Source organism: Anopheles aquasalis, chromosome X, assembly GCF_943734665.1.
Source record: "Anopheles aquasalis chromosome X, idAnoAquaMG_Q_19, whole genome shotgun sequence".
Taxonomy (NCBI): Eukaryota; Metazoa; Arthropoda; class Insecta; order Diptera; family Culicidae; genus Anopheles; species Anopheles aquasalis.
The window spans coordinates 5,004,590-5,029,380 of NC_064876.1; the positions used below are offsets into that span (position 1 = coordinate 5,004,590).

At 42.6% G+C, this 24,791-nt stretch overlaps 1 protein-coding gene across 4 annotated transcripts in view; it reads left to right on the forward strand.

The window, feature by feature from the left end:
* The window catches only part of LOC126569625 (polycystic kidney disease protein 1-like 3), a 131,599-nt gene that overhangs the window by 69,532 nt on the left and 37,276 nt on the right, over window positions 1–24,791 (forward strand). For 2 of the 4 annotated variants that reach the window (XM_050226866.1, XM_050226856.1), the window contains exons 4-8: window positions 8,966–9,080; window positions 9,164–9,327; window positions 9,423–11,497; window positions 11,647–12,601; window positions 14,513–16,583. In XM_050226866.1, coding sequence (XP_050082823.1) covers window positions 8,966–9,080; window positions 9,164–9,327; window positions 9,423–11,317 — 2,174 coding nt within the window. In that variant the 3' untranslated portion in view covers window positions 11,318–11,497; window positions 11,647–12,601; window positions 14,513–16,583. Of the gene's footprint in view, window positions 1–8,965; window positions 9,081–9,163; window positions 9,328–9,422; window positions 11,498–11,646; window positions 12,602–14,512; window positions 16,584–24,791 lie in introns of those variants that run through there. The other 2 variants (XM_050226883.1, XM_050226875.1) reach the window with 2 other exon arrangements.

The following is a 24,791-nucleotide window of genomic DNA, read 5'->3' on the forward strand; positions in this document are numbered from 1 at the left end:
ACTCTAAAATAGGACACATCCTGATATCACCTTGACTCCCCTTGCCCTTTGCAAGAAGTAATCTTGCCGTGAGGCACGTGAAATAGGAGTACAGGGTGCACCATCTGAAGCTTACCGGTATGGTCTGTCGCAAAGTAAACGAAACTTTTTATTCATAAGAACATTTCTGATGGAGCTACATTAATGTGCAAATTTTTATTTCAAAGGTGCATCTTTGAGGCACTTTCAGTCCAAATTTCATGACATTTGGCCCCGCGGAAGTTAAGTAATGGCGCCTAGAGTGACAGTATGTTTGGGTGGTCGGTACAAGCCTCCTGATGTCAAAAAGCATCACTTTTTCAACATCAAAAATCTGCCAAAAATCGAAAAATAGGAAAATTACCACAAAACTCTTCGAGGCTACCTAGATAAACTTATAATCTTTCTAACAAATATCGATTTGTATCGATTTCGGATGACCCGTCATGTCGCTACGATGGGCACCGGAAAAAGTACCTTTACGACGACACGCCTAGCAAAATTTGATGCCACAGATTAATTTTTCAATGAATGTTGCTCAAAACAATACCAAATATTTATCAAAGGTTGTAGATTAATATGCCATTTATTTGAAAAAATAAAGTGGAATGGTTACGTCACTAAAAATCGTTAAAAACGGGCCTTCCTTTGGCCCGAAAATACCGAAGTCCCCCCTTCACCGACATGAACGTTGTCGTTGGGGTCTTCACGACCGGTTTTGAAACGCCTATACTCGTCATAAACTTTGCCACTGGATAGACAACCGTCACCACAAACTTATTGCATCAATTCGGTAAACGTTTTATCGAGTTTAAAAGCTAAACATGATGGTGGATTTTTAGCCATTCAGATTGCTTGTAATGACCACCCAAACATACTGCCACTTTAGTCGCCATAACTTTGCTTCCAATGGACCAAATGCCATGAAATTTTGACTGAAAGTCCCTAAAGGATGCACCTTTCAAACACTTTCAAACTTTCCTATGCAAAAAGTCCTGTTTACTTTACGACAGACCATGTATTTTAAAATGGAATAACTCCGCTATTTTGAGGGCCAATTTTGGAAAATTAACAAGATCTATTTAGGTTCGACTGTGCCGTTTATTGATTATTTGTTACGAAATACGACATCGATCAAAGGGCCGGTTTCGTTCGACACACAAAACGTGCAGCCGTGAGCGCACATCGCGCTGAAGCGCGAATGAGATGGCTGGATGAGACGGAAATACTTTCAGCCGCGCTCATCGTCGCCGCTTGAAAGCGCGCCGGACCTGGATCGAATCCCGGACTCGGCACCACGATTTGATGCACCTTCTTGCGCATAATTGTTGCACCTTTTGCATGAATAAATGCATCTAATTCCTTTCTTTCTTTCGACTTTCAGTCAAAATTTCATGGCATTTGGTCCGATTATGATAGACCGTTTCACGAATTAATTTGAACTAATTTGAGCAGCTGTTTCGTGTTCAGCCGGGACAGCCGGCAGAAAATGCAGTTTCCATCTTTCTAGCCTCATTTATTCGTCCAAAACAAGTGTTCATGCACAAATGATGCATTTTTTGCTTGATTATACAAGTGCATTTATGCCACGAAACGACGAGGAATAGAACTGCCGTTCTTAAGATAAAATAGACGGGAATGATGATACCTTTTTTTCACACCGTTTTCCACTGTTGTAATGAGGCAGAATGATCATCTCACCTTCTCCGCAAAGGTGCAGCAGCTGCTGCTAACAAAGCACACAGATCAGGGTACGAAAACCGTGAAAGAAAAGATGATCATCGGCCGAACTAAGCGGTAATATAAATGCAGCGCGATCTCCGCCCACGCCAGTAAGGAAGGACGCGTGTGTCCCTTGCGTGGGCGAAAGTTTAGGAAGGGATGGTTATGTTTATCTTCATGGTCATATACGCATCATTCTCTATCACAAAAATCGTCACAAGGCATCGCTGTCTAGCCTGTCTCGAGATCACAAGAAAAACGAAAGGGTTAAAGTGGTGCTGGGAAAAAAGGCTAAAACAAATGTATAATTGTTAACAATTACATTACATTACAATAGAATTGTTGAGCATAAGGATGTGAGCTACGCGTTGGTGATAAGCACCGAAAATGGCGGTGTTCGTTGCAACCAGTACCAAAAGAAAAGGATCGGGAGCTGGTCTCGTGTTGTGGGAGGAGATCGCGCCGCGTATCCTCGTCGATTCCTGGCATAACTGAACTCAAATGTGGTTCGATAATCATGCAAAAAGAATATGATTTGTGCATGTACATCGAACAAACTTGTTCAACGAAAGAATGAGACAGAAAAATGCATGTTCTGCCCGGCAGGTTTCTTAGCTGTTCTGCAACAGGAAGAACGTCCAATGTTAAGGGAAAATGATAAAAAATCAATTCGTGACAAGGTCTGCCATTATTGTACGACAATTAGAAGCATTCTTGTCTTGTGTATTCTCGTGTTTTACGAGAATTATGCGAAAATGGGCGAATCAAATCGCGGTGTCAAATCTGCTTTCGTATCCCGATCTCTGTACCTTTCGTGGCAAACTTTTTGTTCAGCATATTGTTTGCTTTCTATTACAATCATTTAGTCTTCTTTTACGCGTTGATATCACAAAAGCGTGGCATGCTGACCGCGTGCGTGCCTATTTATATCCTTGCACTCGCAGGTTCTGTTTGTTTTCCCAGCCCTAACATTTGTAAGGCTCTATGCTTCATGTTATTTTTGGCAACGTCGAAGGCGCTTCGGTGACTTTATGAATATTAGAAAATACATGCATTTTTTTTGTCAAAACGCACGGTCACCACACGGTTAGTCGTATTGACGAAGCGTTTGTGACCAATTGATTTTCAATAAATCATTTAGCCCAGGGCGTTAATTTTCCAGTTAGATCCTCCCAAATCCTATATGCATTTTGAGTTGAGTGTGTATGTGGATGAAGGAATGTGAATGAGGAGATTTGATTATTGGGAGGGAACCAAACTGAGAAATTAACGCACTGAGCTAAATGACTTAGTGAAAATCAATCGATCACAAACGCTACATCAATACGACGACTAACCGCGTTACCCCGTGCTGCTTCGTTTTGACAAACAAGCCACGCGCTCTTCCCTGCCAACCCCGTCCCCCTTCAAGGGAATGGAACTTTCCGCAGATTGTGCTGGGTTTCGTACCGGCCACTGGATGTTGTTGCCGATTGTTCTGCTATTGGAATGCTGATCCTTTACTGGCGAGGCAACGCTGCGCAAGTAAGCAAAAGTATCCATTTGTTTTGGCCTTTTTTCCCAGCACCTCTTTAACCCTTTCGTTTTTCTTGTGATCTCGAGACAGGCTAGACAGCGATGCCTTGTGACGATTTTGTGACCCACGCAAGGGACACACGCGTTCTTCCTTGCTGGCGTGGGCGGAGATCGCGCTGCATTTCTATTACCGCTTAGTTCGGTCGACGATCATCTTTTCTTTCACGGTTTTCGTACCCTGATCTGTGTGCTTTGTTGCCAGCAACTGCTGCACCTTTGCGGAGAAAGTGAGATGATCATTCTGCTTCGTTACAGCCGTGGAGCACAGTGCGGAATTTTTTTGGATCAATCGCAGAAAAAATGAAGAAGTTATAGATTTTTGAAAATCCGCGTTTCATTGAAGGCTCCATGCAGCGCGCTACTTTGAAGAGCGTTTCCCAAAACCAACGTTTACAAAGTCGGTGCCCATTGTACCGTAAAAACTTCTAGACAGATCGATCTGATATTTAACATAAATTAAAAATTTAAAACACATAATCTGTACACTTTTTGTCAGGTAGCCCCGTCGAGATTTCATGAAAATTGTTGATACTTTTTTCTAAACAAATCGTGTTTTTAGACAAAATGACAAAAAGCATCACTTTTTCAACATCAAAAATCTGCCAAAAATCGAAAAATAGGAAAATTACCACAAAACTCTCCGGGGCTACCTAGATAAACTTATAATCTTTCTAACAAATATCGATTTGTATCGATTTCAGATGACCCGTCATGTCGCTACGATGGGCACCGGAAAAAGTACCTTTACGACGACACGCCTAGCAAAATTTGATGCCACAGATTAATTTTTCAATGAATGTTGCTCAAAACAATACCAAATATTTATCAAAGGTTGTAGATTAATATGCCATTTATTTGAAAAAATAAAGTAGAATGGTTACGTCACTAAAAATCGTTAAAAACGGGCCTGTTTTTGGCCCGAAAATACCGAAGTCCCCCCTTCACCGACATGAACGTTGTCGTTGGGGTCTTCACGACCGGGTTTGTGAAACGCGAATACTGCTAAAAACTTTGCTACTGAATAGACTGAATCATCACCACAAACTTATTGCATCAATTCGGTAAACGTTTTATCGAGTTTAAAAGCTAAACATGATGGTGGATTTTTAGCCATTCAGATTGCTTGTAATGACCACCCAAACATACTGCCATTTTAGTCGCCATAACTTCGCTTCCAATGGACCAAATGCCATGAAATTTTGACTGAAAGTCCCTAAAGGATGCACCTTTCAAACACTTTCAAACTTTCCTATGCAAAAAGTCCTGTTTACTTTACGACAGACCATGTATTTTAAAGTTGATTAACTCCGCTATTTTTGGACCAATTTTGGAAAATGAACAAGATTTATTTAGGTTCGACTGTGCCGTTTATTGATTATTTGATACGAAATACGACATCGATATCGATCAAAGGGCCGGTTTCGTTCGATACACAAAACGTGCAGCCGTGAGCGCACATCGCGCTGAAGCGCGAATGAGATGGCTGGATGAGACGGAAATACTTTCAGCCGCGCTCATCGTCAACGCTTGAAAGCGCGTCGGACCTGGATCGAATCCCGGACTCGGCACCATGATTTGATGCACCTTCTTGCGCATAATTGCCGCACCTTTTGCATAAATAAATGCATCTAATTCCGTCGTCCGATTATGATAGAACGTTTCACGACTTAATTTGATCCCATTTGAGCAGCTGTTTCGTGTTCAGCCGGAACAGCCGGCAGAAAATGCATTTTCCACCTTTCTAGCCTCATTTATTCGTCCAAGAAAAGTGTGCATGCACAAATGATGCATTTTTTGCTTGATTATACAAGTGCATTTATGCCACGAAACGACGAGGAATAGAACTGCCGTTCTTAAGATAAAATAGACGGGAATGATGATCCCTTTTTTCACACCGTTTTCCACGGTTGTAATGAGGCAGAATGATCATCTCACCTTCTCCGCAAAGGTGCTGCCGGTGTTACGATGAAGCACACAGATCAGGGTACGAAAACCGTGAAAGAAAAGATGATCGTCCACCGAACTAAGCGGTAATAAAAATGCAGCGCGATCTCCGCCTACGCCAGCAAGGAAGAACGCGTGTGTCCCTTGCGTGGGCGAAAGTTTAGGAAGGGATGATTATGTTTATCTTCATGGTCATATACGCATCATTCTCTATCACAAAAATCGTCACAAGGCATCGCTGTCTAGCCTGTCTCGAGATCACAAGAAAAACGAAAGGGTTAAAGTGGTGCTGGGAAAAAAAGGCTAAAACAAATGGATACTTTTGCTTACTTGCGCAGCGTTGCCTCATCAGTAAAGGATCAGCATTACAATAGAATTGTTAACAATTACATTACATTACAATAGAATTGTTGAGCATAAGGATGTGAGCTACGCGTTGGTGATAAGCACCGAAAATCGCGGTGTTCGTTGCAACCAGTACCAAAAGAAAAGGATCGGAAGCTGGTCTCGTGTTGTGGGCGGAGATCGCGCTGCGTATCCTCGTCGATTCCTGGCATAACTGAACTCAAATGTGGTTCGATAATCATGCAAAAAGAATATGATTTGTGCATGTACATCGTACAAACTTGTTCAACGAAAGAATGAGACAGAAAAATGCATGTTCTGCCCGGCAGGTTTCTTAGCTGTTCTGCAACAGGAAGAACGTCCAATGTTAAGGGAAAATGATAAAAAATCAATTCGTGACAAGGTCTGCCATTATTGTACGACAATTAGAAGCATTCTTGTCTTGTGTATTCTCGTGTTTTACGAGAATTATGCGAAAAAGGGCGAATCAAATCGCGGTGTCAAATCTGCTTTCGTATCCCGATCTCTGTACCTTTCGTGGCAAACTTTTTGTTCAGCATATTGTTTGCTTTCTATTACAATCATTTAGTCTTCTTTTACGCGTTGATATCACAAAAGCGTGGAATGCTGACCGCGCGCGTGCCTATTTATATCCTTGCACTCGCAGGTTCTGTTTGTTTTCCCAGCCCTAACATTTGTAAGGCTCTATGCTTCATGTTATTTTTGGCAACGTCGAAGGCGCTTCGGTGACTATGAATATTAGAAAATACATGCATTTTTTTTGTCAAAACGCACGGTCACCACACGGTTAGTCGTATTGACGAAGCGTTTGTGACCAATTGATTTTCAATAAATCATTTAGCCCAGGGCGTTAATTTTCCAGTTAGATCCTCCCAAATCCTATTTGCATTTTGAGTTGGGTGTGTATGTGGATGAAGGAATGTGAATGAGGAGATTTGATGATTGGGAGGGAACCAAACTGAGAAATTAACGCACTGAGCTAAATGACTTAGTGAAAATCAATCGATCACAAACGCTACATCAATACGACGACTAACCGCGTTACCCCGTGCTGCTGCGTTTTGACAAACAAGCCACGCGCTCTTCCCTGCCAACCCCGTCCCCCTTCAAGGGAATGGAACTTTCCGCGCAGATTGTGCTGGGTTTCGTACCGGCCACTGGATGTTGTTACCGATTGTTCTGCTATTGGAATGCTGATCCTGTACTGGCGAGGCAACGCTGCGCAAGTAAGCAAAAGTATCCATTTGTTTTGGCCTTTTTTCCCAGCACCTCTTTGACCCTTTCGTTTTTCTTGTGATCTCGAGACAGGCTAGACAGCGATGCCTTGGGACGATTTTGTGACCCACGCAAGGGACACACGCGTTCTTCCTTGCTGGCGTGGGCGGAGATCGCGCTGCATTTCTATTACCGCTTAGTTCGGTCGACGATCATCTTTTCTTTCACGGTTTTCGTACCCTGATCTGTGTGCTTTGTTGCCAGCAACTGCTGCACCTTTGCGGAGAAAGTGAGATGATCATTCTGCTTCGTTACAGCCGTGGAGCACAGTGCGGAATTTTTTTGGATCAATCGCAGAAAAAATGAAGAAGTTATAGATTTTTCAAAATCCGCGTTTCATTGAAGGCTCCATGCAGCGCGCTACTTTGAAGAGCGTTTCCCAAAACCAACGTTTACAAAGTCGGTGCCCATTGTACCGTAAAAACTTCTCGACAGATCGATCTGAAATTTTTAACACATAATCTGTACACTCTTTGCCAGATAGTCCCGTAAAGATATCATGAAAATTGTTAATACGTTTTTCTAAACAAATCTTTAAAAATTGTGTTTTTAGGCAAAATGACAAAAAGCATCACTTTTTCAACTTCAAAAATCTGCCAAAAATCGAAAAATTGAAATATCAACAAAAACTCTCCGGGGCTACCTAGATAATCTTATAATCTTTCAAACGAGTATCGATTTGTATTTTTCTGATAACCCATCACGCAGCCACGATGGGCACCGGAAAAAGTATCTTTTCGAAGACGCAGCTTCCTAAATTTGATACCCTGGGTGAAGTTTTTAATGAATATCCTCCAAAATAGAGCGAAGTAAGTTGTTGTTCAAAAGTTGTTGTTTAACATGCCATTCATTTCAAAGAACAAAATTGAATGGTTACATCACAAAAAATGGTCAAAAATGATCCTTGTTTTGGTAATAAGTTAAAAGAAAAACTGGAGAATAAATCCCCGAAATTTCCAGCAAAGCTCGAAATATCATATTCAAACGTTACTGAGGGATTATTACGTTGAATCGCGAGCATAATAAAACAGACGATGAAGCGTATCACATGCCCAATTCGACGGCTAAAACTTAATCAAACAGTTTTCAACCGATCCTGGAATCTCTAAGTGTAATTTGACCAAAAAACCCACGACCGGTGCAATCAGAGTGCGACAAATACTTTTATGGGAAGCTGTGAGATACTATCAAGCCAGAAGAGAGCCAAATAGTTCCATAGAACAATCGCTTGATTGCCAAAATCCGTGCAATGAAGCCGTACGAACGATTGCTGACCGACTTTGAACCATGCGGTTTGTTGGATGATGAATCACACGTAAAACTGCATTTTGACAAATACCGGGAGGCAAATTTGACTTTAGCAATCATAGAGGAAATACGATAAGAAGGTTTTAGCTCATTTACGATGATAAAATTGCCCGTAAACTGCTCATTTGGCAAGCAACCTGTAGTTGTGGTTTGGAAAAGAAAGTTTTCATCACGGGATGGTCCATGAACGGCCGTTTGTTCAAAGAAGAATGCCTGGAAAAGATCATTCTTCCTTTATTTAAGTCTCATAAAGATCCCGTTAAGTTCTGGCCCGACTTGGCAACCTGCCATTGCAGCACAGAGATCATAAATTGGTATCGAAACAACAGCGTTGATTTCACACCAACAATCTTCCATCCACCAAATTGCCCACAGTATCGTCCAATAACATTATTGGGCTATTATGAAACAAGAACTGAAGAAAAAATGTAAAATGAGCCGTAACGTACAACTGGTGGGAAAAAATGGGCCAACTGAGACTTCTTCCACTACTGTGCAGCAAATGATGTGTCGCATAAAACCAAAAGTGCGTAAAATAATACGCAATGTGGCACAATAATTTAATTGCACTATTTTTAATCCATAGCTGAATAAAATACCTACAAAATGACACCGTAGCTTATTGCTGGCCTGTTCCAAGCTTGACCAGTGGCAATGACACTCCCTTTCCGTCCACCAGGTGTCGAATTTCCCTCACTATTACGTGCACTATATGTTTTTTTGGTTTGTTCTCTTTTCACTTCTGTCTGTTTGCCAGTGGACAATGGAGTGCAGTTCGATGCAACGCGTGCCTTCCTGAAGGAGCTGGACGTCACCAGTGCGGTGTGGATTGGGCTGATGCGCCCGGAAAACTCTGCCCGCTTCGCCTGGGCGTAAGTGTGGAATAATAATAATAATAATAATAACAATTAAAATAATAATAATGCGCTTCACGTTCTGTGCACACTTCCTGCAGCAGCTCCAAGGCACTCGATCCGGGCAGTAGTGGCTACTGGGCGGAGGAATTGCCCGCCATGGAGCAACCGCTGTGCGCGGTGGTCGATCCGACGCGCGACTTCCGATGGCATGCCCTACGCTGCGGTGGTCCCGAGACCGCTGCATTCCTCTGCGAGCTGCCGGGTAAGGGTTTGATCAGGTCACTAGAATTACTACAATTAGTCTCACTCTCTCTCTCTCTCTTTTTCGCTCTTTCTCGGCCTCCGTCTATTTTTTAGTGCCCAGCTGGGCGGCAGACTGTACGATCACTTCGATACCGTCGCTGACGGTGCAGTACATGTCGGACAGTGGCACGGTGCAGCTGGCCCGGGACTGTGGCGAGTCCGGCACGAAGCACATCAGCTGCCAGGGCAAACAGGACCGGGACAGTATCGTTCAGCAGTTGCAGTGCAGCGAGACGGAGGATCTCGCGTCAGCCCTCACCACCACCACTGACACCAGCAACAACAACAACAATAACAACCGATTGATGGCGTCCGTCACGAACGTGGCCGTCGTCGTCAACGCCACCGATACCACATCGATGGGTGCCGCGTTGCAACCAATCCTCGAGCACGACATCCTGACGGTGGTGTCCAGCAATGATGATGACATCATCAGCAGCAGCAGCAGTAGCAGCGTTGGTAGTAGTAGTAGTAGTAGTAGTAGCAGCAGTACTAGCGGCTCCAACATTGACAGTATTGTGATCAACTCGAACCAGATCGAGGACACGGTGAAGAACGTGATCAAAAAGTTCAACCTGCAGGGATTGATGCGTGAGAGCGAACGAACGGCGATCGATGGTGGCGATGGCGACGCGCCGAGCTCAGCCACCGCCAGCGGTGCACCGGTCCGGAAGGTGCACGGTTACGCCAAGAAGTACTCACCGCTGTACGAGAAGAAGCTGCACTACGTGAAGAAGGCGGCTGCGGTGCCCGGATACGGTGGACTGGACACGGAAGAGCTGGCCGAAGAGGAGGAAGAGCGTGAGCGTGAGCAGGAGGAAGAGGAGGAGGAAGAGGAGGAGGAGGAAGAGCGTATGATGGGAGATCAGCCGCAACAGCAGGCGCAGCAGCAGCTGGACGAACCGGAGCACACGCAACCGATCGACATCATCCAGGAGGCGGCGAAACCGACGGCCGACGGGGACTATCCGCTGGTCGAACCGTCCGAACGTGCCACTCCGCTCCTTCCATCCCTCTCTCCCTCGCCCGTCCCACCGGTTGAGGGTCTCACGACGGCGGACTCCCGATTACGCCGAGCCACCGATCCGGGTGACGATGACACGGTGACGCAACCCGCTAGCACGCCGGTAACGGCCACAACGCCGCCAACGCCAACGACGACGACGACGACGACGACGACGTTGGCATCCGTCACACCGACGACCACCGCTAGCCACATCTTGCCGACAACACCCCGCAAAGAAGTCATCACCGGTGATCACTTCATCCCGCCGATGCTGCTGGTGAAAGCGCGCTTCATCTCGGCCCGGCCGCACACCGAACCACCACTGACGACGGTGACGCCACCGGTTATCACCACCACCACCACCACCATCCAGACGACGCCAGTCCATCCCTCAACCATGGAAGGGTTGGATGCCACCGAGGGACGCACGACGGACACACCAGCGACTGCGAGTGAGGTGCCAGCGTCGAGCGATGGCACCACCACAACCGCCACGATCGATTCGAACGATGTCCAGCAAGGAAAGTCGACGGTGCCGAGCGAATCGGGAATCGGGACTCCTTCATCGTCGTCACCTTCGCCATCGCCGCTAATTGTGGCCAACAACACTGGAACGTTCGTTTCGGTGACGCTTCGCGAGACCGAGATGACGACACCGGCCAGTCCGGAGAGCAGCTCCACAGCCACAGCCTCCAGTCTGCCCGATCAGCAGCAGCACCAGGAGCAGGAACAGACAGTGGAGGAGCTCGATGGTGAAGGAGGAGAAATCGGTTCGAACGAGGAACAGGAACACGACGATGGGGAGCAGCACGGGGCGGAGCTGCACAACAGCTTCTCCAACGTCGAGAACTACCAGCCGTACAAACCGAACCGGCACCGGGCGCTCACCAAAGCGGAACAACACCACAACCATGGTAACTACATCAAGAAGATTCTCGGTTGATGGAGCCGCCGCCGCCAGATCCGTGAGCCGGCCAGCTGGTGAGAGTGTTGAGCGTAGCGTAGCGAGCAGGTCCCCTTTCATCCCTTCCAATCCCCGCAACAACGCTTCCTGTTTTTTTTCGCTCTCCTTCTCTTGCTCTGTCATCCTTTAGGTGTTAAAAGATCCTGATTGCACTCGCCGGTAAGTAGCCATCGGGCGTGGGTTCCCCCCTTACAAATCCCTTTTCTCTGCGACTCACCGCCTCTCTCTCTCTCTCTCTCTCTCTCTCTCTCTGTCTCTCTGTCTCTCTCTCTCTCTCTCTCTCTCTCTCTCTCTCTATTTCCTTGCAGCATGCGTTTGATGATCTAATAAGGAGGCAGACAGCGTCCAATGATGATGATGATGTCTTATGTCGATCGAGAACGAAGGACACAGAGAGTGAAAGGAGCATTTAGTAATAAGCCCCCCCCCCCCCCCCCCCCGGGGACATTCGCACACACACACACATGGGCGCACACATGCACACGCACGCACGCGATCTTTCGGACTTGCCCGCCCAGGGCGCGCAATTCCCGAGATGAGTTGGGAGAAGGGAAGAAACGGCGCATGTATGGTGGGGGAATGATGTCCAGAAATAGACGTCTAAATATAGAACGCCGTGGGTCACTAGGTTTTCAAAATAAAAAGAAAGTTTGGCCTCCTGTTTTTCGCACTCGGCGCCCCGTTCTTGCACTTTTCCTTCCAATCTATTCAACGTTTTCCAACGGGGGTTTTCAGAGAACTCAGATAATTTTAAATTAGTTTAGAAGTTTTTCTTTTAAATTAAATAAAGTTTTGTTTTTAAATAACACGCTAAGAGTTTTGAACAAGAAGCCTCAAACGAGAGGCAGTGCTGTTAGACATCGTCAGTGTCTTCAGTTTTATCTAAAAATCAGAAAAAATTAACACTCACGAACATGAAATAAATATAAATTTTACATTTGTGGTTATTCCGATTGCAGCATTCTTTTGCGATTGTTGGATTTTTTTAAGCCGGCCTCCGAGACCGAGACTCGGAAAAAGCATTCCATTTTTTAAATAAGAAAGTTATTCTGATTTGATCATTTTAAATTACGATTGATTTTAATGCTGCAAATAAATTGGAATATCCTCGTGTTGCATTCCAATCCTTCATGAACGCAGGTTGATGGACTCGCGCAGAGCGGAATGGAGTAAAGAGGGGAAAAGAGGGGAAGCCAGCTTTGTATGGTGGGGGAATGATGTCCAGAAATAGACGTCTAAATATAGAACGCCGTGGGTCACTAGGTTTTCAAAATAAAAATAAAGTTTGGCCTCCTGTTTTTCGCACTCGGCGCCCCGTTCTTGCACTTTTCCTTCCAATTTATTCAACGTTTTTCAACGGGGGTTTTCAGAGAACTCAGATAATTTTAAATTAGTTTAGAAGTTTTCTTTTAAATTAAATAAAGTTTTGTTTTAAAATAACACGCTTAGAGTTTTGAACAAGATGCCAAACCTTCTCAAAAGAGTGGCAGTGCTGTTAGACATCGTCAGTGTCTTCAGTTTTATCTAAAAATCATAAAAAATTAACACTCACGAACATGAAATAAATATAAATTTTACATTTGTGGTTATTCCGATTGCAGCATTCTTTTGCGATTGTTGGATTTTGTTAAGCCGGCCTCCGAGACCGAGACTCGGAAAAAGCATTCCTTTTTTTAAATAAGAAAGTTATTCTGATTTGATCATTTTAAATTACGATTGATTTTAATGCTGCAAATAAATTGGAATATCCTCGTGTTGCATTCCAATCCTTCATGAACGCAGGTTGATGGACTCGCGCAGAGCGGAATGGAGTAAAGAGGGGAAAAGAGGGGAAGCCAGCTTTGTATGGTGGGGGAATGATGTCCAGAAATAGACGTCTAAATATAGAACGCCGTGGGTCACTAGGTTTTCAAAATAAAAAGAAAGTTTGGCCTCCTGTTTTTCGCACTCGGCGCCCCGTTCTTGCACTTTTCCTTCCAATCGATTCAACGTTTTTCAACGGGGGTTTTCAGAGAACTCAGATAATTTTAAATTAGTTTAGAAGTTTTTTTTTTAATTAAATAAAGTTTTGTTTTTAAATAACACGCTAAGAGTTTTGAACAAGAAGCCTCAAAAGAGAGGCAGTGCTGTTAGACATCGTCAGTGTCTTCAGTTTTATCTAAAAATCAGAAAAAACTAACACTCATGAACATGAAATAAATATAAATTTTACATTTGTGGTTATTCCGATTGCAGCATTCTTTTGCGATTGTTGGATTTTTTTAAGCCGGCCTCCGAGACCGAGACTCGGAAACAGAATTCCTTTTTTTTAAATAAGAAAGTTATTCTGAATTGATCATTTTAAATTACGATTGATTTTAATGCTGCAAATAAATTGGAATATCCTCGTGTTGCATTCCAATCCTTCATGAACGCAGGTTGATGGACTCGCGCAGAGCGGAATGGAGTAAAGAGGGGAAAAGAGGGGAAGCCAGCTTTGTATGGTGGGGGAATGATGTCCAGAAATAGACGTCTAAATATAGAACGCCGTGGGTCACTAGGTTTTCAAAATAAAAAGAAAGTTTGGCCTCCTGTTTTTCGCACTCGGCGCCCCGTTCTTGCACTTTTCCTTCCAATTTATTCAACGTTTTTCAACGGGGGTTTTCAGAGAACTCAGATAATTTTAAATTAGTTTAGAAGTTTTCTTTTAAATTAAATAAAGTTTTGTTTTTAAATAACACGCTAAGAGTTTTGAACAAGAAGCCTCAAAAGAGAGGCAGTGCTGTTAGACATCGTCAGTGTCTTCAGTTTTATGTAAAAATCAGAAAAAATTAACACTCACGAACATGAAATAAATATAAATTTTACATTTGTGGTTATTCCGATTGCAGCATTCTTTTGCGATTGTAGGATTTTGTTAAGCCGGCCTCCGAGACCGAGACTCGGAAACAGAATTCCTTTTTTTAAATAAGAAAGTTATTCTGATTTGATCATTTTAAATTACGATTGATTTTAATGCTGCAAATAAATTGGAATATCCTCGTGTTGCATTCCAATCCTTCATGAACGCAGGTTGATGGACTCGCGCAGAGCGGAATGGAGTAAAGAGGGGAAACGAGGGGAAGCCAGCTTTGTATGGTGGGGGAATGATGTCCAGAAATAGACGTCTAAATATAGAACGCCGTGGGTCACTAGGTTTTCAAAATAAAAAGAAAGTTTGGCCTCCTGTTTTTCGCACTCGGCGCCCCGTTCTTGCACTTTTCCTTCCAATTTATTCAACGTTTTTCAACGGGGGTTTTCAGAGAACTCAGATAATTTTAAATTAGTTTAGAAGTTTTCTTTTAAATTAAATAAAGTTTTGTTTTTAAATAACACGCTAAGAGTTTTGAACAAGAAGCCTCAAAAGAGAGGCAGTGCTGTTAGACATCGTCAGTGTCTTAGTTTTATCTAAAAATCAGAAAAAACTAACACTCATGAACATGAAATAAATATAAATTTTACATTTGTGGTTATTCCGATTGCAGCATTCTTTTGCGATTGTTGGATTTTTTTAAGCCGGCCTCCGAGACCGAGACTCGGAAACAGAATTCCTTTTTTTTAAATAAGAAAGTTATTCTGATTTGATCATTTTAAATTACGATTGATTTTAATGCTGCAAATAAATTGGAATATCCTCGTGTTGCATTCCAATCCTTCATGAACGCAGGTTGATGGACTCGCGCAGAGCGGAATGGAGTAAAGAGGGGAAAAGAGGGGAAGCCAGCTTTGTATGGTGGGGGAATGATGTCCAGAAATAGACGTCTAAATATAGAACGCCGTGGGTCACTAGGTTTTCAAAATAAAAAGAAAGTTTGGCCTCCTGTTTTTCGCACTCGGCGCCCCGTTCTTGCACTTTTCCTTCCAATTTATTCAACGTTTTTCAACGGGGGTTTTCAGAGAACTCAGATAATTTTAAATTAGTTTAGAAGTTTTCTTTTAAATTAAATAAAGTTTTGTTTTTAAATAACACGCTAAGAGTTTTGAACAAGAAGCCTCAAAAGAGAGGCAGTGCTATTAGACATCGTCAGTGTCTTCAGTTTTATCTAAAAATCAGAAAAAACTAACACTCATGAACATGAAATAAATATAAATTTTACATTTGTGGTTATTCCGATTGCAGCATTCTTTTGCGATTGTTGGATTTTTTTAAGCCGGCCTCCGAGACCGAGACTCAGAAAAAGCATTCCTTTTTTTAAATAAGAAATTAGAGAAGAATTATTCTGATTTGATCATTTCAAACTACGATTGCATTCGCCGCATTAAATTGGAAAAACAAGGATCGTTTTATACTATTTTTTGTGACGCAACCATTCAACTTTATTTTTTCAAGTACACGGTATATTAATCTACATTTTTTGATGAATATTTATTTTTATTTTGGGGATTTTTATTTTAAGATTGATTAAAAACTTCATCCATGACATTAAATTTAAGCAGTCGTGTCTTCGAAAAGATACTTTTTACCAGTGCCCATCGTAGCTGCGTGATGGGTCATCAGAAAAATACACCTCGATACTCGTTTGAAAGATTATAAGTTTATCTAGGTATTCCCGTCGAGTTTTTGTTGAATTTCGTATTTTTCGGGGTTTGGCCGATTTTTGAAGTTGAAAAAGTGATGCTTTTTGTAATTTGGCCTAAAAATACGATTTTTACAGATTTCTTTAGAAAAAAGTATCAACAATTTTCATGAAATCTCGACGGGACTACCTGGCAAAGAGTGTACAGATTATGTGTTAAAAATTTCAAAACGATCGGTTCAGTAGTTTTTACGGTACGATGGGCACCGACTTTGAAAACGTTGGTTTTGGGAAACGCTCTTCAACGTAGCAAGCTGCATGGATCCTTGTATGAAACGCAGATTTTTAAAAAATCTAATATAACTTCTTCATTGTTTCTGCGATTGATCCAAAACTTTTACACAACACTCTTGAAAGGATCAGCACTGCAGGAAAAATGTGAAAAATATATATCACAAAAAAAAATTAAATACCGAAGCCCCCCCCCCTTAAACCGGAGCGCCACTTGCGAAGAACAGGACGCCAAACTCAACACGAGGATTGCGCCGTTTCTTCCCTCATCCCAACGAAAGTAATGCAACAATGCTACTCGGGTAATGGTCATACGGTGACCGGAAGCTTAGAGAGATAAGAGCAAGAACAGAAAGAGAAGCATACGGCTCGTCCGTCATTATATATGTTTAAAAAAAAGAACAGAAAGAGAGGGGTAGAAGAAGTGATGGTGGGGTGGGGGGAGGGGGGGATAGGTGAGGGACAAAAGCACACCCAAATACAAGAATTTTGGCCAAAAAAGAGGAAGGCATGGGAATGAAGGAGAAGGAGGAAAAGAAACAACAAGATAGATGGACGATCCCCGCAAATACAAAATGATCCCTGTTTCTACGACATTATAACATAAATAGCATTATTGCATAGAGCATCTAGTTACACGTGCCAGCGGTACCGATTAAGCAAACAACAACAGCAACAACAACAACAACAACAAAAAAGCAGAAGACAATTTTACTACAAATAAAGTTTTAAAACAATCACCAACTCCATCCCAGCGGTGCCAGTCTTGCTAACTAATATCACCTGTCCTGAGAGAGAAAGAGAGAAACCAGGGGGGGGGGGGGGTTTATCGATTCGCTCTCGCTGGTTTTGTAGGGCCCGAATTCAGCCCGCTGGTAAGGTCCACCTTCTAACTTTTGTTTGTTTTATTTATGATTTTGTGTAATGACGCCCATACAATATCATATCTCCTTCGATTTGTATGACTTGCAGGCGCTGAACAATTATTTTAAATTGCAAAATTGGTTTTTTTTAAGGTTAGTACATACCTATTCCTAATACCTCCTTTCTACACCTTCCCCCCTTCCAGGCAGTTGCATTTAAATTAATGAAACATGGCATATGGTTTGTATATTCAGTTAAATGGCTTAAGGGAGGGGCTTCGGTAATTTCTGACCGAAAAAAAGCATAATTTTTTACGATTGTGACGTAACCATTCCACTTGATTTTTTCAAATGACTGTCTTATTAAACTGCAACTTTTGACAACGATTCGGTTCTGTTTTAGGGAAGATTTATTAAAAACTTTAGCCATGACATCAAATTCATGAAGGTGCGTCTGCAAAAAGATACTTTTTCCCGGTGCCCATCGTAACTGCATGATGGGTCGTCAGAAAAATACCAATCGATACTCGTTTGGAAGATTAAGAAGATAAGATGGAAGATAAGTTTATCCAGGTAGCCTTCTCGAGTTTTTGATGAATTTCCAATTTTTAGATTATGTGTTAAAAAAAAAATTAAAAAGTGTACAGATTATGTGTTAAAAATTTCAAATCGATCGGCCAAGTAGTTTTTACGGTACGATGGACACCGACTTTGAAATCGTTGGTTTTACGGGAAACGCTGTTATAAGTAGCGCGATGCATGGAGCCTTCTATGAAACGCGGATTTTCAAAAATCTATAACTTCTTCATTTTTTCTGCGATTGATTCAAAAAAAATCCGCACCGTACGCCACGGCTGTAACGAAGCAGAATGATCATCTCACTTTCTCCGCAAAGGTGCAGCAGCTGCTGCTAACAAAGCACACAGATCAGGGTACGAAAACCGTGAAAGAAAAGATGATCATCGGCCGAACTAAGCGGTAATAAAAAAGCAGCGCGATCTCCGCCCACGCCAGCAAGGAAGAACGCGTGTGTCCCTTGCGTGGGTCACAAAATCGTCACAAGGCATCGCTGTCTAGCCTGTCTCGAGATCACAAGAAATGAAAGGGTTAAAGTGGTGCTGGGAAAAAAGGTTAAAACAAATGGATACTTTTGCTTACTTGCGCAGCGTTGCCTCACCAGTAAAGGATCAGCATTCCAACAGCAGAACAATCGGCAACAAACATCCAGTGGCCGGTATGAAACCCGACACATTCTGCGCGGAATGTTCCATTCCCTTGAAGGGGGACGGGGTTGGCAGGGAAGAGCGCGTGGCTTGTTTGTCAAAACGCAGCAGCACGGGGTAACGCGGTTAGTCGTCGTATTGATGAAGCGTTTGTGATCGGTTGATTTTCACTAAATCATTTAGTTCAGTACGTTAGCTTTTCATTTTGGTTCTCCGAATCCTATCATCAAATCCCCTCATTCACATTCCTTCATCCACATACACACCCAACTCAGACAAACATACATCACTACATTACAAATACAAAATAGGTTTTGGGAGAGCCAAAATGAAAAATTAACGCACTGGGCTAAATGATTTATTGCAAATCAATTGATCACAAACGCTTCGTCAATACGACTAACCGTGTGGTGACCGTGCGTTTTGACAAAAAATGCATGTATTTTCTAAAATTCATAAAGTCACCGAAGCGCCTTCGACGTTGCCAAAAATAACATGAAGCATAAAGCCTTACAAATGTTAGGGCTGGGAAAACAAACAGAACCTGCGAGTGCAAAGATATAAATAGGCACGCACGCGGTCAGCATTCCACGCTTTTGTGATATCAACGCGTAAAAGAAGACTAAATGATTGTAATAGAAAGCAAACAATATGCTGAACAAAAAGTTTTCCACGAAGGTACAGAGATCGGGATACGAAAGCAGATTTGACACCGCGATTTGATTCGCCTTTTTTCGCATAATTCTCGTGTTTTACCGTTACAAGAACGCTTCTAATTGTCGTACAATAATGGCAGACCTTGTCACGAATTGATTTTTTATCATTTTCCCTTAACATTGGACGCTTTTCCTGTAGCACCACAGCTAAGAAACCTGCCGGGCAGAACATGCATTTTTCTGTCTCATTCTTTCGTTGAACAAGTTTGTACGATGTACATGCACAAATCATATTCTTTTTGCATGATTATCGAACCACATTTGAGTTCAGTTATGCCAGGAATCGACGAGGATACGCGGCGCGATCTCCGCCCACAACACGAGACCAGCTCCCGATCCTTTTCTTTTGGTACTGGTTGCAACGAACACCGCCATTTTCGGTGCTTATCACCAACGCGTAGTTCACATCCTTATGCTCAACAATTCAATTGTAATGTAATGTAATTGTTAACAATTCTATTGTAATGCTGATCCTTTACTGGTGAGGCAACGCTGCGCAAGTAAGCAAAAGTATCCATTTGTTTTAGCCTTTTTTCCCAGCACCACTTTAACCCTTTCATTTCTTGTGATCTCGAGACAGGCTAGACAGCGATGCTTTGTGACGATTTTTGTGATAGAGAATGATGCGTATATGACCATGAAGATAAACATATTCATCCCTTCCTAAACTTTCGCCCACGCAAGGGACACACGCGTCCTTCCTTGCTGGCGTGGGCGGAGATCGCGCTGCTTTTTTATTACCGCTTAGTTCGGCCGATGATCATCTTTTCTTTCACGGTTTTCGTACCCTGATCTGTGTGCTTCATCGTAACACCGGCAGCACCTTTGCGGAGAAGGTGAGATGATCATTCTGCCTTATTACAACCGTGGAAAACGGTGTGAAAAAAAGGGATCATCATTCCCGTCTATTTTATCTTAAGAACGGCAGTTCTATTCCTCGTCGTTTCGTGGCATAAATGCACTTGTATAATCGAGCAAAAAATGCATCATTTGTGCATGCACACTTTTTCGACGTATAAATGAGGCTAGAAAGATGGAAAATGCATTTTCTGCCGGCTGTTCCGGCTGAACACGAAACAGCTGCTCAAATTAGTTCAAATTAATTCGTGAAACGTTCTATCATAATCGGACGACGGAATTAGATGCATTGATTTATGCAAAAGGTGCAACAATTATGCGGAAGAAGGTGCATCAAATCGTGGTGCCGAGTCCGGGATTCGATCCAGGTCCGACGCGCTTTCAAGCGTTGACGATGAGCGCGGCTGAAAGTATTTCCGTCTCATCCAGCCATCTCATTCGCGCTTCAGCGCGATGTGCGCTCACGGCTGCACGTTTTGTGTGTCGAACGAAACCGGCCCTTTGATCGATGTCGTATTTCGTATCAAATAATCAATAAACGGCACAGTCGAACCTAAATAGATCTTGTTAATTTTCCAAAATTGGCCCTCAAAATAGCGGAGTTATTCCACTTTAAAATACATGGTCTGTCGTAAAGAAAACAGGACTTTTTGCATAGGAAAGTTTGAAAGTGTTTGAAAGGTGCATCCTTTAGGGACTTTCAGTCAAAATTTCATGGCATTTGGTCCATTGGAAGCAAAGTTATGGCGACTAAAATGGCAGTATGTTTGGGTGGTCATTACAAGCAATCTGAATGGCTAAAAATCCACCATCATGTTTAGCTTTTAAACTCGATAAAACGTTTACCGAATTGATGCAATAAGTTTGTGGTGACGGTGGTCTATCCAGTGGCAAAGTTTATGACGAGTATAGGCGTTTCAAAACCGGTCGTGAAGACCCCAACGACAACCTTCATGTCGGTGAAGGGGGGACTTCGGTATTTTCGGGCCAAAGGAAGGCCCGTTTTTAACGATTTTTAGTGACGTAACCATTCCACTTTATTTTTTCAAATAAATGGCATATTAATCTACAACTTTTGATAAATATTTGGTTTTGTTTTGAGCAACATTCATTGAAAAATTAATCTGTGGCATCAAATTTTGCTAGGCGTGTCGTCGTAAAGGTACTTTTTCCGGTGCCCATTCTTTCGTTCTTTCGAATAGCCGGTGCCCATTCTGTCGAATTTCCGGTGCCCATTCTTTCGTTCTTTTAATAGCGAGGGAAATTCGACACCTGGTGGACGGAAAGGGAGTGTCATTGCCACTGGTCAAGCTTGGAACAGGCCAGCAATAAGCTACGGTGTCATTTTGTAGGTATTTTATTCAGCTATGGATTAAAAATAGTGCAATTAAATTATTGTGCCACATTGCGTATGAGTTTGCGCACTTTTGGTATTATGCGACACATCAATTTCTGCACAGTAGTGGAAGAAGTCTCATTTGGCCCTTTTTTTCCAACCATTTGTATATTCCCGATGGATTTTTAATCATTTTACATTGTTTTTTTTAATTATTTTTCTTACTAACCCAATATAATAATTATATTGGGCGATACTGCGGGTAATTTGGTGGATTGAAGATTGTTGGTATGAAATCAATGCAATGTTGTTTCGATACCAATTTATGATCTCTGTGCTGCAATGGCAGGTTGCCAAGTCGGGCCAGAATTTAACGGGATCTTTATGAGACTTAAAAAAAGGAAGAATGATCTTTTCCATGCATTCTTCTTTATAAAAACGGCCGTTCATGGACCCTCCCGTGATGAAAACTTTCGTTTTCAAACCACAACTACAGGTTGCTTGCCAAATGAGTAGTTTACGGGCAATTTTATCTGCGTAAATGAGCTAAAACTTTCTTATCGTATTCCCTCTATGATTGATTGAAGTCAAATTTGCCTCCCAGTTTTTGTCAAAATGCAGTTTTACGTGTGATTCATCATCCAACAAACCGCATGGTTCAAAGTCGGTCAGCAATCGTTCGTACGGCTTCATTGCACGGATTTTGGCAATCAAGCGTTGTTCTATGGAACTATTTGGCTCTCTTCTGGCTTGATAGTATCTCACAGCTTCCCATAAAAGTATTTGTCGCACTCTGATTGCACCGGTCGTGGGTTTTTTGGTCAAATTACACTTAGAGATTCCAGGATCGGTTGAAAACTGTTTGATTAAGTTTTAGCCGTCGAATTGGGCATGTGATACGCTTCATCGTCTGTTTTATCATGCTCGCGATTCAACGTAATAATCCCTCAGTAACGTTTGAATATGATATTTCGAGCTTTGCTGGAAATTTCGGGGATTTATACTCCAGTTTTTCTTTTAACTTATTACCAAAACAAGGATCATTTTTGACCATTTTTTGTGATGTAACCATTCAATTTTATTCTTTGAAATGAATGGCATGTTAAACAACAACTTTTGAAGAATACTTCGCTCTATTTTGGAGGATATTTATTGAAAACCTTACCCAGGGTATCAAATTTAGGAAGCTGCGTCTTCGAAAAGATACTTTTTCCGGTGCCCATCGTGGCTGCGTGATGGGTTATCAGAAAAATACAAATCGATACTCGTTTGAAAGATTATAAGATTATCTAGGTAGCCCCGGAGAGTTTTTGTTGATATTCCAATTTCGATTTTTGGCAGATTTTTGAAGTTTGAAAAAGTGATGCTTTTTGTCAGTTTGTCTAAAAACACGAAAAAGATTTGTTTAGAAAAAAGTATCAACAATTTTCATGAAATCTCGATGGGGCTACCTGACAAAAAGTGTACAGATTATGTGTTAAAAATTTCGAATCGATCGGCCAAGTAGTTTTTACGGTAAGATGGGCACCGACTTTGAAAACGTTGGTTTTGGGGAAACGCTGTTCAAAGTAGCGAGCTCTGTATGGAACCTTGTGTGAATCGCGGATTTTCAAAAATCTATAACTTCTTCATTTTTTCTGCGATTTATCCAAAAAAAATTCCGCACTGTGCTCCACGGCTGTAACGAAGCAGAATGATCATCTCACTTTCTCCGCAAAGGTGCAGCAGCTGCTGGCAACAAAGCACGCAGATCAGGCTACGAAAACCGTGAAAGAAAAGATGATCATCCACCGAACTAAGCGGTAATAGAAATGCAGCGCGATCTCCGCCCACGCCAGCAAGGAAGAACGCGCGTGTCCCTTGCGTGGGTCACAAAATCGTCCCAAGGCATCGCTGTCTAGCCTGTCTCGAGATCACAAGAAAAACGAAAGGGTCAAAGAGGTGCTGGGAAAAAAGGCCAAAACAAATGGATACTTTTGCTTACTTGCGCAGCGTTGCCTCGCCAGTAAAGGATCAGCATTCCAATAGCAGAACAATCGGCAACAACATCCAGTGGCCGGTACGAAACCCAGCACAATCTGCGCGGAAAGTTCCATTCCCTTGAAGGGGGACGGGGTTGGCAGGGAAGAGCGCGTGGCTTGTTTGTCAAAACGCAGCAGCACGGGGTAACGCGGTTAGTCGTCGTATTGATGTAGCGTTTGTGATCGATTGATTTTCATTAAGTCATTTAGCTCAGTGCGTTAATTTCTCAGTTTGGTTCCCTCCCAATCATCAAATCTCCTCATTCACATTCCTTCATCCACATACACACTCAACTCAAAATGCAAATAGGATTTGGGAGGATCTAACTGGAAAATTAACGCCCTGGGCTAAATGATTTATTGAAAATCAATTGGTCACAAACGCTTCGTCAATACGACTAACCGTGTGGTGACCGTGCGTTTTGACAAAAAAAATGCATGTATTTTCTAATATTCATAAAGTCACCGAAGCGCCTTCGACGTTGCCAAAAATAACATGAAGCATAGAGCCTTACAAATGTTAGGGCTGGGAAAACAAACAGAACCTGCGAGTGCAAGGATATAAATAGGCACGCGCGCGGTCAGCATTCCACGCTTTTGTGATATCAACGCGTAAAAGAAGACTAAATGATTGTAATAGAAAGCAAACAATATGCTGAACAAAAAGTTTTCCACGAAGGTACAGAGATCGGGATACGAAAGCAGATTTGACACCGCGATTTGATTCGCCTTTTTTCGCATAATTCTCGTGTTTTAGCGTTACAAGAATGCTTCTAATTGTCGTACAATAATGGCAGACCTTGTCACGAAATGATTTTTTATCATTTTCCCTTAACATTGGACGCTTTTCCTGTAGCACCACAGCTAAGAAACCTGCCGGGCAGAACATGCATTTTTCTGTCTCATTCTTTCGTTGAACAAGTTTGTACGATGTACATGCACAAATCATATTCTTTTTGCATGATTATCGAACCACATTTGAGTTCAGTTATGGCAGGAATCGACGAGGATACGCGGCGCGATCTCCGCCCACAACACGAGACCAGCTCCCGATCTTTTTCTTTTGGTACTGGTTGCAACGAACACCGCCATTTTCGGTGCTTATCACCAACGCGTAGCTCACATCCTTATGCTCAACAATTCTATTGTAATGTAATGTAATTGTTAACAATTCTATTGTAATGCTGATCCTTTACTGATGAGGCAACGCTGCGCAAGTAAGCAAAAGTATCCATTTGTTTTAGCCTTTTTTCCCAGCACCACTTTAACCCTTTCGTTTTTCTTGTGATCTCGAGACAGGCTAGACAGCGATGCCTTGTGACGATTTTCGTGATAGAGAATGATGCGTATATGACCATGAAGATAAACATAATCATCCCTTCCTAAACTTTCGCCCACGCAAGGGACACACGCGTCCTTCCTTGCTGGCGTGGGCGGAGATCGCGCTGCTTTTTTATTACCGCTTAGTTCGGCCGATGCTCATCTTTTCTTTCACGGTTTTCGTACCCTGATCTGTGTGCTTCATCGCAACACCGGCGGCACCTTTGCGGAAAAGGTGAGATGATCATTCTGCCTCATTACAACCGTGGAAAACGGTGTGAAAAAAAGGG